At 27.6% G+C, this 17,107-nt stretch overlaps 1 protein-coding gene across 4 annotated transcripts in view; it reads left to right on the forward strand.

Annotated features, from left to right (window-relative positions):
* Positions 1-17,107, forward strand: part of LOC113789318 (uncharacterized) — a 125,291-nt gene that overhangs the window by 76,242 nt on the left and 31,942 nt on the right. Inside the window, exons 1-2 of one of the 4 annotated variants that reach the window (XM_075824452.1) lie at positions 12,335-13,299; positions 14,455-14,587. In XM_075824452.1, the coding sequence (XP_075680567.1) occupies positions 12,369-13,299; positions 14,455-14,587 (1,064 nt within the window). In that variant the 5' untranslated portion in view covers positions 12,335-12,368. Of the gene's footprint in view, positions 1-12,334; positions 13,300-14,454; positions 14,588-17,107 lie in introns of those variants that run through there. The other 3 variants (XM_075824448.1, XM_075824449.1, XM_075824450.1) reach the window with 3 other exon arrangements.

Below are 17,107 nucleotides of genomic sequence, written 5' to 3' on the forward strand. Positions count from 1 at the left end.
TAGCCATTTGAAATGAAATGAAACGGAATTGAATGGATCATAAATTTTTTGACTTTTTTTGTTTCCATTTTCAATTCTCTACCTCTCTCTCTCTCTCTCTTTGTTGAATGAGAACATCAATTTTCATTCATTTTTTCTTTTTGCTTTACAAATTCGTTACGCATTATCCATTGTCATTTTTTTTTATTGCTAGAATTTTTATCAGTTTGAAATGGATCTCTCTTTCCCAGCTTTTACATCCATATTTTTTTCAATATTAAAATTAAACAAGAAAAAAAAATCATTTTGCAAACACAGAATAATCTATATCGGAATTTCTGGTTGGCCTGATAAAAATAGATCAAAGAATTTCTGTAGTTTTTTTTTTGTTTTTGTTTTGTTGTTTTTGTTACGCTTAACTTCATTGTAAATGATTGAATGCCTATAGGCAATTTCGATTTGAAGCTTAGTTTTTTTGAAATTTAACTTTTTATTTTCTCTCGAATATTTGAATAGATAAATATTCGTGAAAAATCTATTTTATTGAATTTTATTGAAAAAAGTCGGTTTTTTCCCCGAAAAAAAAACAAACTTGTATCTGGATTTTGAAAGTTGGTAAAAAAACAAAATTCTCTACTCTTTTGGGTTAAATTTCCAAAGAATTTTCCACCAAAGAAGAATAACGGTACAGAATCGTACGTCTACTGGGATATTATTGCAATCAAAATTCTTAAGAATCGAATTATATACTTTACTATATTCACGAATCAAAGATTAATGGATATGAATGTGAATGGAAAGCAACCGAAAGCAAGCAACCAAACAACAACAAAAGATAAAAATTGAAGAATAAAACTTGGAAAGAAAGGATTCAATAACCACATTTTTTCTACATAAGAAAGCCATTTTCCATTCTAAGAAATTGAAAGAATGTTTAAGAAAGACAAAAATATTATATTGAAAAACCAAACGAACGAACGAAGCTTTAATGTGAAATGAGAATACATATTACCGTTGTTGTTGATGAATATATCCATAGAATATCTTTTTTTTCCAGCAATCAAATGATGATGATGATGATGATATGAGATTATTTCTATGAAACTAATGATAAAACAAACAAACAATGGAATAGACTACGCATTTTAAAACAATAATCATAAAATTTGAATATTTTTTCTTTCTCTTGTTTCATTTCATGGTTTTTTTGTTTAAATCGTGTATAATAGAGACAATGAACTGAATTGAATCATTGGATAATAAAATAAAATGAAAAATTCAAAACAAACAACAGAAAACGTAAAAACAACAACAACAACAGCAGAATAATTCTCATCCATAGTGTAGAAACGTGACCATAAACAGAATGAATGAAATGAGAAAAATAAAAAATAAAATCTGATATCATTTGGATATAGAATTGAAAGTTCTGTGTCCAAATGTGTAATAGGTGTTGTTTCAGAAAAACTAGAAAAATTTCAAACGAAACAAAAATAAAAAAAAAAACCCTGTGAATGAAAAAAAAACACTCAAAATGATTACGAACGCAAATTTCAACAACCAACAACAACCACCAATGGATTGTAAATAATTCTCAACAACATAATAGTATACATATGAATGAACGAAAGATAGATAGATAAAAAGATATAGAGTAGATATATTCTTCTTTTGCTAAGCTTGAAAGAATATATTAAGTTCCTGGATCTAGATTTTGTTGCTGTTTCAGTTGTTGTCATGACAATGAAGATGATGATAATGTTGATCATAAATGGATCCAAAGATATTTTCTTTATGTGTATTTTTACATTTTAGAAAAGAAAAATCCTTTAAATGTTTATTCATGTGGATCATCATCATCATCTTTTTTCTTTAAAAAATAAAAATAAAAAGAAATGGTTTTCACTTGAACATTTTCCATTTTCTTCTAAGTAGTAAAAAAAAAAAAAAAAAAAAACCCAAAGACAATATTTTGAATTTTGAATGTTTGTTTTTTTTTGGAAATTTACTTAGTATGAATATCTTGCTGTGTATGGGAATTTTCTTGTTTCCGTGAAATCATCGATATTACGGCGAATACATCGTAGGCGAAAAATTCCTTCACCTGTACACAATATCTTTATTAAAATTTTGATAGATTTACTGTTGTCGGTTGTTGTTGGCTGTCGTTTAATAAATGCATCGTTGGTTGGCAAAAACTAAACATGATAATCTTGTGAAAAAAACGGTTCCAAAACACTATATGAAAACACACATAATAAATGAATGAATGTAGTGATGAGGAAACGAAGAAGAAGAAAAAAAATTCAATCGATCTTCATCCAATGTTATTCCTGCAACCAGAAAAAAAAGATTCATAGCTTTTAAACATGAAAAATAGACAAAACTTTACATAATGCGTTCCTTCTTCATTCATTCTTGTTTCATAGACTGTTTTCATCTTGATCATCACGATCGACTAACCTGGAAAACAAAAAAAATATTGATCCATCCATACAATGAAACTTGAACAAAATTTTCTTTTTTTTTTGTCATTTTTTCTGTTTTGTTTATTTTTCCCTGGTTCATTTTGTTGTTGTTGTTGTTGTTCGATTCTTTTCAAGTCGATTGTCATATCTTTTGTTTGTTTGTTTGTTTTTTACTCTGGAAAACAAAACAAGCAAAAAGATGATGCAATCTTTAAGGATTATTATTATTTGGTGAGGGGAAAAGTGAGGGGGAAAAATACAAAAACCAAAAAAAAAATCCACTACAGTTTTAAGGAGAACTCAATAAACAACAAATATTTGTTTTTTTTTCTCTCTCCATGTTTTCAAAGAATGATGATGTTAATAAATGATTCTTTCCTGTCTATTTTTTTTGTTGTTGTTGCTTTTGGATTTAAAATACAGAATCGAATCATATTACAAACAAACATTATGGACAACAATATTCTTTACTTGTTTGTTTGTTTGATTGTTGTCTATGAGACAAAGAAAGAGAGAAAATCGTTCAAATACACGCGCGCGTATACATAACATATTTTTATTTTTTTCTTTGATTCACCAACAGCAACAACAACAAAGAAATTGGACATTAAAAACCTATCGATATTTATTATGATCCAAAGAACTAAATGGAATAAATATTTGATACATTATTCTATCATGGAAAAAACATGATTATAATGATTATCATCATTCGTATAGATTTTTTCCTATTCATCATAATGTAACTAAACAAAACAATGTTGATTTTTTTCTTCTCTCTCTCTCTCTCTCTCTCTCTCTCTCTCTCTCTCTCTCTCTCTCTCTCTCTCTCTCTCTCTCTCTCTCTCTCTCTCTCTCTCTCTCTCTCTCTCTCTCTCTCTCTCTCTGTTGAATAAGAATTCATTTATTTTATTTGGATAAATTGTGTATAGGATTCAAGATGTTCTCAATCATTATATTCTGTTGTTGTTGTTGTTGTTATATAATGATTCCTTTTTTGCACATTCATTCATTCATTCACATTTTAACAACATTATTTCGCATTGAATGAATGAATGAATGAATGTGAATATCATAGAAAATTATGTTATAAACAAACGTTTATCATCATAATCATCATTCCATATGAATTCCATGTGAATTACAATATTTTGACTAAACGAAAAAAAAATCTTCTATGAACATTTCTATGGTTTTTTTCCTTGCTATTTGAATGGTAGGATCATTTTTCTTTTTCTTCTTCTTCTTCTGTGCATTTTGAACAAAGTTTTTTTTTTGAATTTTGATCATGTTTCGATTTCTTTCCCTTCACCAAAATTTTTTTTTTGTTTTCTTCAACGTGCCCATTTTAGATATTCGGCTTAGATATTTATTTATTGAGTTGCATCGATATTTTTTTTCTGAAATGAAATGTGAATGAATGTGTTTAATGTGTGTTCCTTACCAAAACGAAACAACCAAGAAATTTTACCAAGAAAGTTCCCTGCTGGTTAGTTTTGACTATCAGTTTTTTTTTTATTTTGGGGTTTTTTTCGTTATTTTGGATCTTTATTTTCAATCATTTTTTGCCTTTTGTTTTTATTATATGCTTTCCCCAAAACAACATCATCGACAACCAAAATCCTCATTTATTTTTCTGTATAAATGTTGCTTTTCGACCAAGAGAAGAAAAAAAATGTCAGTTCAGTTCTCACTTTAGCACGATAACCATAATTTAAACATTTCGATTTTCGAGAATTCAAAAACATTCACAAACAAAACACATTTTTATCCAGAAACTAAATAAATAAATAAATATACAAACATATACAAAGTCACAAGATGATGATGATATTCCAGTTTCCAAGTATTACCATTATCATTATTATTATGTTTGACCATCATCATACTCTGAATTTATATATACAAAAACTGAATTTTCAAAGTTTGTTTTTGTTTTATTTACATTTTAAGTAAAAGAAAATTTCTATATATTCTCTGCATCTGAATCTGTGTGTGTGTGGTATTGTTATTATTGTTGATTTTGAAATTTAAATATAGATCTTTTTCAATTTCAAATGGCAATGATTTCAAATCATTGAATTGTTGTCCATTTCCATTTAGTTTATTTTACAATTCCATTCATTTGACTTTAAACAAAGGGAAAATCATCATCATGAAAGTAATGAGAATTATTGATCAATGTTGAATTTAGTAATGATCAAATCAATTTATCATTGTCGATTTCGGTTTCTTCTTTAAAAAAAAAAAATAAAAACGTTTTTCTTCAACGACAATTTAATCTTCTCTTCTCTTCTTCATGGTTTTGTTCAATTATTCATTTTCAACTTTGGGTGATGAAAAATATTGTTCATTAACAGTGAACAGTAATGATCATCATCATTTTCAAAAGTGAAAAACACATGTGTGTGTGTCATTCATTGGTTTTGTTTTTAAAAAAACTCTGTAAATATGATATTTCATTACAAATGCGCAAAAAATAGAATTTGTCTCTCTCTTTGAACAAATTTCAAATTCGCATTGATCAAAGCAACGAAGCAATTCTGTCAACAACAACAACAAAGTAAAATCACATGGATAACATTGTAAACAAAACAAAACCGAATCAAAGATGAAAACTTTAATTTCATTTGAAATTCAAAATTCCATTTTCAATTTTTCTATATCCATAACAAATCCGATTAGATTTGAGCGATGAAATTTTTTTTTAACACTGAGAAAACAACGAAGAAAATCCATCAAAAAACTTAAAATAATGATCCATAGATTTTCTCACGGATTTTCTTTCTTTTCGTTTTTACACAAAAAAAATATAAACACACCAAACATAAACTTAACAAGAAAAATTTGACACCATCATTCTCATCATTATTCGATGAGAATGATGTTCATCATCCAAAAATCCATATTTTATTCACATATCTCTCAATTAAAATCCAAAACACATCAAACTAAATTCATTTTTGGTGGAAAAAAAATTCACTAAAGAATTTTATTTTGAAAAAAAATGAAAATAAATTTAAAAAGTAGAAGCACAAATTGAAATAAGACAGAATTCTGCCAAAAACCATTTTGGATAAAACAACAAGAAGAAAAAATGGAAAGGAAGAAACAAACAATATTTTCTGTTTGCTAACATTTCATTTTATCACAATACCACTTCTACGAACCGAAAATTTGTTTTTGTTTTTTTTATTGTCTTTTCTTCGAAACGAAAAAAAGAAACTGTAGTTAAACAGAATGAAATGGTATGTTTACGGAAACACACTATGTGTGTGTTGTATATAATATGTCAATTTTCTCTCAAAACTTACTCTATATAATGATGATGATATGAATTTTCGGTCTCTTCTCTTCTATATACCACACACACACCACACACATCATATATTCTATAGCCATTCTAAACTACGACAAACTTTGGCTAAGAGAGAAAACACAAACCTCAATGATGATGATAATAATGATGATGATGGAGTGGGTGCACTATCGTCTGAATTCAATTCAATTCAATGAATGAAAAGGAAAAGAAAAGAAAAATAAAACGGGGCACCCAAATGGCTCCATTATCATCACCAACATCAAAACATAAAACATATATGGCAAGCACGAAACATTTTTTTTTCTCAGTTCTCAGTTCTCAGTTCTCAATTCTCAATTCAGTTAAACCTGAACTTTTATTCGGTTCAGTTCGACAGACAAATAAAAAAACCATACACACAAACATTCATTCAGAAAAATATATTTTTTATTTTGTCGTGGTCGTTGGTTGTGTGTGTATTTTTCTTTATTCACCGATACCGATTTGTCTTTCCCACGCAAACATACATACACTAACCAAACACACTCACGCAAAACAAACCCGACAACGGTAATGATGATGATGATAGAAAAAAACCCGGGTAAATAAAAATTAAATATTCATCCATTACGCTGAAAATCATAATCAAATAACGCGAATAAACCTGAAAAGAAGACGAAGAATTACGAAACTTCGCTGAAATTCATTCATTCATTCAATTCAACATTGTGATGATAGTTGTTGCCAACAAATGAAATTTTGGTTACGAAATTCTTCTTCTTCTTCTGAACTCATCCACATGTGACTTTCAACACACAAAACGAATCGAACAAATTGGAATTTTGTTGTTTTTTATTTTTGGTGAAACAAACAAAAAAAAATTCTGCAGTACAACAAAAAAAAAATTCGTGACAGTCAGCGAAACATTGATGTTATTTTTTTGTTTCGATTTGTGAAAACAACAACAACCCGAAACGAATTGAATGACCATCGCATTCAATTCAATTCATGACAACAACCAAACAACAACAGAACCAAAAATATCGATCCATTTCATTTTGTCCATCGATTTGAATATTTCGTTTCTTGTTTTCAACTGAAAAAAAAATTTCAAAAAAATTCTACAAACAACATTCAATTCTTGAAATCATCATCAATTTATTTGAATTGTTTTTCATTCATTCATTCAAAGTTTCTTTGTTGTTGAATTTCTTGTTTTTTTTTTGAAAATTTGAATTGTAAATTGAATTCCAAACAACCAAAAGAAGAACTTTTATTGCAAAGAGTGATTGTTGTTTGATAATTTTTCACTGTTTTTTCTTCATTTGTTTGTTTGTTTGTTTGTTCATGTTAAAGTTAACATTTTCATCGATTTGAAGAAAGAAAAAATTCATCTTTATCACCATCATCATGGGCAACATTGTTCATTCAAACATCGACACATTCCATCTCTAGAATTGAAAAAAAATTCCAATTTTGTCAACAGAAAATTTAAACATTTTTGCTTCTTGGTGAAAACATTTTTCAATTGTTATTATCACTTGAAAGTTTGCTTACTGAATATTCTCGACTTTTTGCTCAAGAACATATATCTGCCACCACCAAAATCATGTCCATATAAACCAAAATGTTTTTTTTGGATCAAATTTGGATATAAAATTGAAATATTTTTTCAACTGATTTTTTGCTCTGCAAGTCACCAATGTCAATTCATTTAAAAAACTTGGAAAAGCCAACGGTCAAAATATAGAGAAAAAAAACAAGAGAAACTGTCATCCAACATGTTGACAACTGTCAAATGAATGAATATAAAAAAAATCCTTCGCTTGTCGTTATCTCTATCGTATTTTTCGTTTTCATTATTCTAAGGGCAAACTTTTTTTCTGGAGAAATGAAAAGAATTGAAATTTTTTGGCTCCCATTGAATTCATATCTCTGTTTTTTTATTTCACCACTGAATAACATCGGGGTCTTATCGGTTTGAAGTCAATTGAAATTACAAACACACATTGAAGTTTGAAGAATCTTGCTACTGGCCAGAATTTATATATAGAGATATTTATCATTGCATTCATCACCTACACATTCTGCAAAAAAACTGACTGACTAACAAAATGTCAAACAACCTACAACGACAACGAATCGAATTCGATCGGCAAAAATGTCAAATATTTTCTTTTCTTTTTTTTGTGTCTTCAAAAACTTATCTTAAATATACAAACTTGAATTAAATATTCCATTTGACATATGTAATGTGTGTCTTTTGTGTTATTCAATGTTTTTGCTTCCATATATAGTGCGGGTGTGTTAATTATTTTGTCAACAAAAAATCGGTTCATTCATTCAGTCCAGTTTGATTTGGTTCTGAATGTTAATGTTTCAATTCAAATTTTTTGTTTGTTCGTTTGTTTTGTTTGTATTCCCAATTCAATATTCAACGATTCATATTTATTATTCCAATTCATTTGACGGGTTTCACTGAACGAAAAAAAAATCTCTTGATTCAAATGATTGATTTTATGCAACAAAATGAAAATGAAAATTTCGAAATCAAAATAACAACAACAACATCGTCATGTCAAATACAACAACAACAACAACTACATTGACCAAACATAGTAAAATTAACTTTTTTTTTCTTCAGCTGAATATGCAACAGTCCTTCAGTACAAAACAAAAATAAACAAACAGAAATTATTTTTTTTCCAGATTCGTTAATGAAAATCTCATCATCATCATCATGTTGTCAACATGAATATTAGACACTTTTTTTGTTGTTGTTGTTGTTGTTTCTGCTGCTGTAAATTATTATCATCAAAGCCAGAAGGAAGAATTTTTTTGTTTCTGGAAGAACCAGATAAAACGAATTCAGAAAAGTTATTCTGTATTTTGACAAGTTTCTGTTGACATTGTTGTTGTTACTCTCGCCAAACAACAACAGCAAAAAAAAAAAAAACAACGAAACGAAAAGAAAATTTCCAGAATACGATTCATTATTCTGGATAGAATTTTGTTTTGATTAAAAAAAATCTTTGTGCACGAGAAAAAAAAATCTCTGGAATTGAATACAATTCATTTTTATCATCCTCATCATCATCATCATCATTATGATTTGTGTTTGGGATGTTGATAATAACAATGGTGATGATGGTCGACTCTATTGAATGTTAATTAAAAGAACTCATCATCATAGTTGATGACGACCAAAAATTTTTTTTTTCACACATCCATCATAATTTTGTTTGAAAAAAAACACTGATTCCAATTATTTTTAATTATCAAAAAATTCTCGACGACCAAAACTTTTTTTTTTTGTGGCTGAATAATTTATGCAAAATCGATTCATTAAGAATCTCATCAATTATGTTTGTTTGTCGCGAATAACCAAAAAAAAAAGCAAACTTTTTTTTGCCAAACATTTTTGTTGTTCACACTTTATTCACAAATAATGACCAAGAATTTCTAACTGACCACATTGTTTGATAAATTATCGTCGTTATTGATGAATTTTTTTTCGGTGTGGTTGTTCAACACACTTTTTTTTTTAATCAAGTCATCTTGTTATTTGTGATTTTTTTGGTTTTGTTTCGTTAATTTGGTCTATTTTCGATCAAAAACAATTTGTTATCGTGGTTGTTGTTCATTTCCAAAAAAGTTTCAATATCTTTGGATTAGAATCAACCTAGCTAGAATTTCTGAATTTTGGGTGTTTCGCACACACAATCGACTCTCTATATTCACAACGATTCTGATGTTTTTTGATTATCATCTGAAATCAATTCTGTGTTTGTGTGTGTGTGTGTTTATCCTGTTCTGTGTTTCTCTGTTTATCCATTGATCAATGAGAGAAAAAAGTTCGGATTTGTAATTTTCTGCCGTGTTTATGTTTATGTTTTTTTTTTTTGCTTTTGTTGTAAATTCTGGTGTTTTGTTCATTCATTTCATTTCTTAAATTGATTATCATTTTGTGTTTGTGTGTGTCTGTGCTGGTGTTATGTGATTTTTTTCGTTTCGTTTTTCTTCACTTGTTTATTGAGTATCATTACAACAATCAAGTTAAGTTAAGTTTCATTTCATTTTCATTTTATATAAAATGAAAATCAACCAAATAAACTTTGTGTGTTTATGTTTGTTGGTGTGTTTCTCATCATCATCATCATAATCATTGTTTGAAAAAATAGTGTAATAAATAAACGACCATCTTCTATTTCTACCCATATTGTTCATTTACACTTACACTTGTTCTATTCAAACCATTCATTCGGGACTTAATCAATTCTCTTTTGGATTCTTTAAGATTCTATGTTTTCTGTTTTCTTTTTTTTCTATTTTGACTATAACTGACTGACTGACTGACTGACTGTTTTCTATATTGAAAATGTCTTAATTTTCTTCTTCTTCTTTTGATGATCAAATGAATAAGCAAAAAAAAAAAGAAATCCCGAATGGTTAAGATAAGAATCATTTGCAATCACCATCATCATCATCATAATCATCATATAACCGGAAAAAAACGAAACTCAAACTTAATAAAACAAGAAGAACAATCTTGTTTTGTTTTCATTTGAATTTTCATCAAAAAAAAAAAAAAAAACAAAATAAATGAAGAAAAACTAAAAAACAAAATTCAACTTTTTTCTATTCCGAACAACAACAACAGAATAAAAACAAAACAAGAATATATTTGATTTTATGGAAAACTAAACCAAGATTTACACACATACATTATACATTTTCTATAATTCCTAAGGATTTTGATTTTTTTTTCATTTCCTACCCTCTGTATTTCCAAGAAAATGACCAAAATACCATAAAAATTGATGATGAATTCAAGAATAAACAACACATTTGTACATTTCTGAACAAAAACATGACATATACAATCTGTTTCACAAGAAATGCTTGTTTCAATTAATCCCAATGAAGGAAAAAACAAGCAAAAAACTAAACTAAACTTCACCATAATAATAATAATATTGTTGTTGACAACTGAAACACAAAGAGAGACGATTCTAGATAGATATTATCTTATTGATAAAGTAAATCAAGACAGTTATCTAATCTAAAAAGTGAGAAAAACTATGATTCAATGACAACAAATCTAATAACAAGAAGAAAACAAAAAATGAACAGAATGACAACAAAAACAGCAAAATATAACAAAAAAAACAAGTTACAAAACTTATCACTTGAAACAAACATTACTTATTATTATTTTTTTATTTCAACTTTGTTCTTTAACAACAACAACAACAACAACAAAAATAAAAAAGTAATCAAATATCGAATCGAATCGAAATTCCAAAGGATGGACAAATTCTTGTCCATTCATTTTTGTTTTTCACTTGGCTAATATAACAATTGCAAGAATTTAAGAAATTCTTTTGAATTCTCTTTAAACGAAATTCCATTCATTCATTCATTTCATTTCTTATTATTATCATTATTGCTATTCTGGATTGAGATCGCAATTTTTTTTTTCGTTTCTCTGGACCAATCATCATAATAATAATAATAATAATCATTATCAGCTATTTTGGATCTCCAATGACTGACTGACTGACTGTTCTGTGCTGGTTTTCTTCATGTTTTTTTTTTTGTTTCTATTGACAGCAAACAATGGCGCCAAAAGGCGTATTTTTGCTTTGTTCAAATCGAAAATATATCTTGTATAGGTTTACAAGAAATTAATTAGCTTTCATTTCATTTCTTTCGTTTATTATTATTATTATTGGTTGTGTTTTTTACTGGCTTGCTGTTGTTCGATGATTCTGTACTATCTCACTTGTCTAATATCATAGAATCTATTCGATATTTTTTGTTTTCCTTACAATGTTCAATCGACAACAACATGAACAACAACACAATACAATAGAAACAAATGAAACATCAACAGAATTCTATTTGATAACATAACACACACACACACACGCAAGATAATTGATGAGATTTTTCTTTTCTCCTTGTGTGTGTTTGTTATATTTTTTTTTTCAATTCTGGAACTCTTTATCCAAATAATAACAACAACATATAAAAAAAACTACAACAGCAAACATGGTTTTTTTTTCTCTTTAATTTTCTTCATTTTTTTTGGCCATCTTTTCTCTTCGTGATGTTCAGAATAGAACGTAATAAAGTAATGAAAAAAAAATGAAATGAAATGAAAAACACACAACTTGATAAACAGAATCTTGAAATAATAATAATAGGAAAAAAAATTCAAAGATTCGTAAATTCCCCTGTTGAGATTTCTATCATCAACAAAACAAAAACTTATCATTTTGAATTTTTTGTTCCACGTTTGTTGAACAATAGCAAAGAAATTGAAATTGAAATGAACAGAATTCAATTCTATTCACTAAACATACAAAACATTCACCGAAATAAAAAAAAAATGACAAATATCAAAATCAAATGACAACAACAAACTATTATTTTCCATTTTCAAATTAAATTTCGTTTTTTCTTTTTCAATTTCGATCGAAATCTATCCGTTTGAAAGGATGAAATCGAGAAGAAAGAAAAATTGTAACGAATTTTTCATGTAATAAAATGAAATGAAAATTTCCTCTTTCGAAAAAGAATTGAAAAACAAACAATCACAAAAAAAATTATAAAATATGTCCAAATCTAATGAACAATTTGATTTTTCGTCATCGTTGTCGTTGACAACGATTGATGATGATAATGATGATTATGCAAAATCATCATATCGAAGGTCAAATCATCAAAAACGGTGTTGGTATGATGATTGTTTGAATCATTGGTTTAAAACCATTTCAAGAACGTTTATTCTATTGATCATTATTATCATAATGTCATCATTATCATGGTCTACGGCTAATTTTGTAAATTGTAATGTCCATTCATCATCATCATCCTATCAATTTTCATATTCATCATCTTCACCATTACCAACAACAACAAGAAAAAGATCCACAATTTTCGAAACTAAACAAATTGATCAAAGGATATTTGTTGATAAAAATATCGATATCGATGATGATATCGATGGTGTTCGTGATAATGTTGCCTTATCTTCATCTTCATCTTCTTGTATTCCACCATCATCATCATCATCTTATCGACCAAAAAAACGACAATATAAACGATCTCTTTATTGGAGAAATTCTGATGATGATTCTGAACAATTATCATCATCATCGTCGTCATATGATTCAACGATTTATGAAAAACAACATCGTGAACCACCAACATTTGCCTTAAAATTACGAAATAAATTTCAATCATCATCATCATCATCAACAATGATGATAACAACGACAACAACAGCCGCAACAACAACAACTAAAACACCGATAACGACAAATAGTGATTTCAATTTTTTTCATTATCAATCATTAAATGATGATCAATTTATGTTGGCTGATAGTCCACAGATTGATCCAATGATTGATCAAGATAATGACGATGATGATGATATTGATGATAATGATTTTTATCCATCATCATCATCATCATCATCATCATCTAAAAAACAACGTACACGTATAACAAGACATCGGCATAAAAATTCGGAAAAAGATTTTGGTAAATTTTTATGTTTTTTTTCAAAACAGAAAATTATGATTTTTTTTTTGTTTGTTTATTGAATGATTCACATGTACTTATGGAATTACACCTTTGGGGCCAATTTTTTTTTTTGTTTCCAGTTGTAAAGCAACTATTTTTTTCAACAATTTTGATACAATATTTCATTTCATTTTTTTGGGGAAAAAGAAACATAAAAAACATATCTCATTTGAGAAGGGAAATAACGGGTTAATTTCATTTTCATTATCATCATGAGACATTTCATAAAATGTAATAATCAGTGTTTGTCGTTACCATGTGTGTGTGTGTGTCTGTGTTTGGTTGAATTGAATGTGAAAAAGATAAAACTATGAACCGGATTTCAGCCAAGGAAGAAAACTCGATACCAAAAAAAAAGAGAAAAAATTATCGCTGTTAATCATTACAAATGGATGAACATTTTTTTGGGTGAAAATAGTGCAAAAATGAACCCAAATGATTCTTTACATTTCTGATTCTTCTCATTTGCAGTAGACGAAAAAAGAAAAATCTTCATTCATTTCTTCCGAATGGATTGGCCTTAACTTTTTTGTTTTTTGTTTTTTGGTCTTTAATTCTTAATTACTGATTTAATTTGACAGCTACGACAACCAGATTCTTTATTTATTTTTTTTTTTTGCTCTATCTCTGCCTGTGTGTTTTTTTCTTTTCGGCATCAAACACCAAACACACATATATCAGTTTGAATGGAACCTGTTATCAACAAACACACATTCAGGTCTCTAATGGAATGTTTATTATAATTAAAAATAATTATTTGTTATTTGTTTGTTATTTCTCCTGGTGTATTAATTCAGGGTTAAAAATATAAATGAAAGCTGTATTTTTCGTTTCGTTTTGATTTTATTTTTTCACGAGTAAAATTGCCAGTAAAAATCAAATTTGTCGATCATAAAATCATTATCGTAAATCGAAAAATATATGAAAAGCAAAAGTGAAAAAATGATTGATTAAATGAAATCATAAAGTGGGTTAACCAAAGAGAGAAAAAAAATCGATATCAAAATCGATAATAATTTCTTTCTTTGATTATAATCATTTCAATCAATCAATTATCAATAAATTACAAATTCTAATTTAATTTTCTTTTTTTCCATTTTTTCATATATGCAGAAATAATTGGTACATTAACCGGTGTTGCTGGTGGAAAAATTGCCTTACCATGTAATATATCAACATCAACGCCCAAAGATTCAGTTTCATTAATACTTTGGTATAAAGATGAATCAACTACACCTATTTACAGGTAAATGTTTTGAATGTAAATCAAAATCAAATTATGCCTTCAGTTTTACAGCCAACAACATTCTGAAAAATAATTTAATTTAATTTTCTTAATTAAAATTTTTCAAATTCTTTTTTTTGAATTTCTATTTTAACTTGTTTGGTCGGTCTACCATTTATTTTGCAAACAAAAAAATAAAATGTTTTTTAGCATTTCAAAATCAATGACAACAACAACAACAACATTATTAACACATTGTAACCAAAAACAGAAAAAATTGACATGGATGGTTTTTTGTTTTCAGTGGAAATAAAAACAACATGTTATTCACTGAATTTGATTTTTCTTTTGATTTGCACATTTTCTCTCTCTCTCTCTATATCTACCCAAAAATGACATAAACATGACATATTTGAAATTATTATTCTTTCTGGTTTTTTTGTTCTTGCCATCACGCCATTCTTATTTTCATTATTGTCATCATTCCTCAGAAACAATGGTTTTCTCATTCGACATTTACACAATTTACATTTCGATTCTTTAATAGATTGGTTTTTATGTTGATGCATATTATATAAGAATTGTCAAGGAAAAAACAAAGAAAAATTTTTTGAAAATCAGGCCACGAATAACCACAAAAAATATACATCATCATCATTTGTATATAGGAATTGTATTTTATGTTCGTTTCACACCAACCAAACAACAACAACAAGTTCATGTGAAAATGGATGTTTTTTCCTCTCTTTTACTTGCTTTTTTTCCCTCACTATGTGTCTATGTGTGTTAAATTTGAAATTCTATTTTCAGCTGTTCGTGTGTTCAATATTGGTTTTTGTTGTTTTTTTTGGCCATAATTTGAATGTTTTTCAGTTTTTGCATAGCCAGCATTATATACAGTTTGTTTCTGGTTTTTTTTGTTTGGTCGATTTGACATCAATTTCTTGTTGTTGTTTTTTTTCCATTCAGTTAATGTTAATGGGAATATTTTTTGTGGGTGTCATATTTTTACAATCAAAAACGATTCACATGAGGAGAAAAATATTTGTAAAATTGCATGACATTTTTTTTTCTGAATGCGGAACATCTGATAAGGATGATGATGATAATAGATAGGAAATTGAATCGATCATTTGAAGAGTTCAATTATGGTCATTTCTTTCTTTCTTCGTTTTTAGTTTCCAACTTTAGTTTTCAATTTTCAGCATCTTTTTTTTTTGAATTGATTTTAATGGCTATAGACATTTTTCTAGCTATTAGAATATTCTAGCCGAAAAAATTCCATAATGCAAAAAAAAAACAGGAAAGGAAAACAAAATTGAATTTTATCTTATTCTTATGCACGATAACTATCTTTTCATTCAATTTTGTATGATCAAAAAAAACGATCATCCATCATCATAATCGGAATTTTATTTATTTATTTTCTTGTTGTTGTTATTGTTGTTGTTTGTTGTTGTTTTTGTTATCCTATGATAATCACATTGAAAAAACTGAAACAAAAAAAATGGCGAGAAAATACCGAAAATAGTTCGCATCATCATAATTATTGGGCAATGAAAATGATAAAAATAATTGATTCTGTGTTTTCTGATGATGATCAGGAATCAAAATGATAATAATAATAATACTAGAAAACTAGTAACATGAGATATTAGGAATGAAACGAATTCATTTCACTTTCAATTTTTTCCAGTGAAAAAAAAAGTTTCAAAATGAAATGAAAATTTTTGTCTCATTGTTCAATTCTATTTGGCCACCAACAATTAATCTAATGTGGATGATGATTATGATTATGATTATTTAGTTTGTATTTTTTTTTTGTAAATTCACATTTATAATATCGATAAAGTATAATGATATCATCATCATCATCATCGTGGATGAATGAATGAATGAAACATTATCATCATCATCATTATTATTATTATTATTATTTGTACAGAATCCAATCCAGAAATTATTTTTTTTTGGCTTTTGTCTGGTTGGTTCTTTCTCTATATTATCATATCATTGTTTCCAGAATTTCACTATCTCGTTTTTTTTTTATATATGAAATTCTGTCATTTTTGTTTCTATTGTTACAAATTTTTTTTTTATATTGTTTTGCGTATGAATTGAAAGATTGTCATTGAAGATTGGTTGTTTGGTTGTTGTTATGTGACTCTCTCTCTCTCTTTCTTTCTCTATATAACAATGCCAAATAGCATCAATTCAAATGATAATAATAATAACAATGTAATCTTCTTTTATTGAAAAACTGAAAGAAAAAAAAATCATTCAATAGATATTTTTGGGTCGTTGTTATCATCATCATTTTGTTGTTTTCAAATTCATTCAATTTGATTGACCGTTTTTGTTTCGCTGTTTGTTGTTGTTTGTTGTTGTTGTTAGCTTTTAGGTTGAATTGAAAGAAAACGAAAACGAAGGACAACAACATAATCAAATGAAAGTTGATATGTCCATTCGACAAGGAATGTTTTCTTCTTCTTCATCATCATCATTGTGGAAACATAAACGTAAACCGAAAATAATTTGTCT

Source organism: Dermatophagoides pteronyssinus, unplaced genomic scaffold (assembly GCF_027571235.1).
Source record: "Dermatophagoides pteronyssinus isolate colony J.1.1.1.1 unplaced genomic scaffold, Derpt_VIB-CSIC_2022.12 sq0001, whole genome shotgun sequence".
Lineage (NCBI taxonomy): Eukaryota > Metazoa > Arthropoda > Arachnida > Sarcoptiformes > Pyroglyphidae > Dermatophagoides > Dermatophagoides pteronyssinus.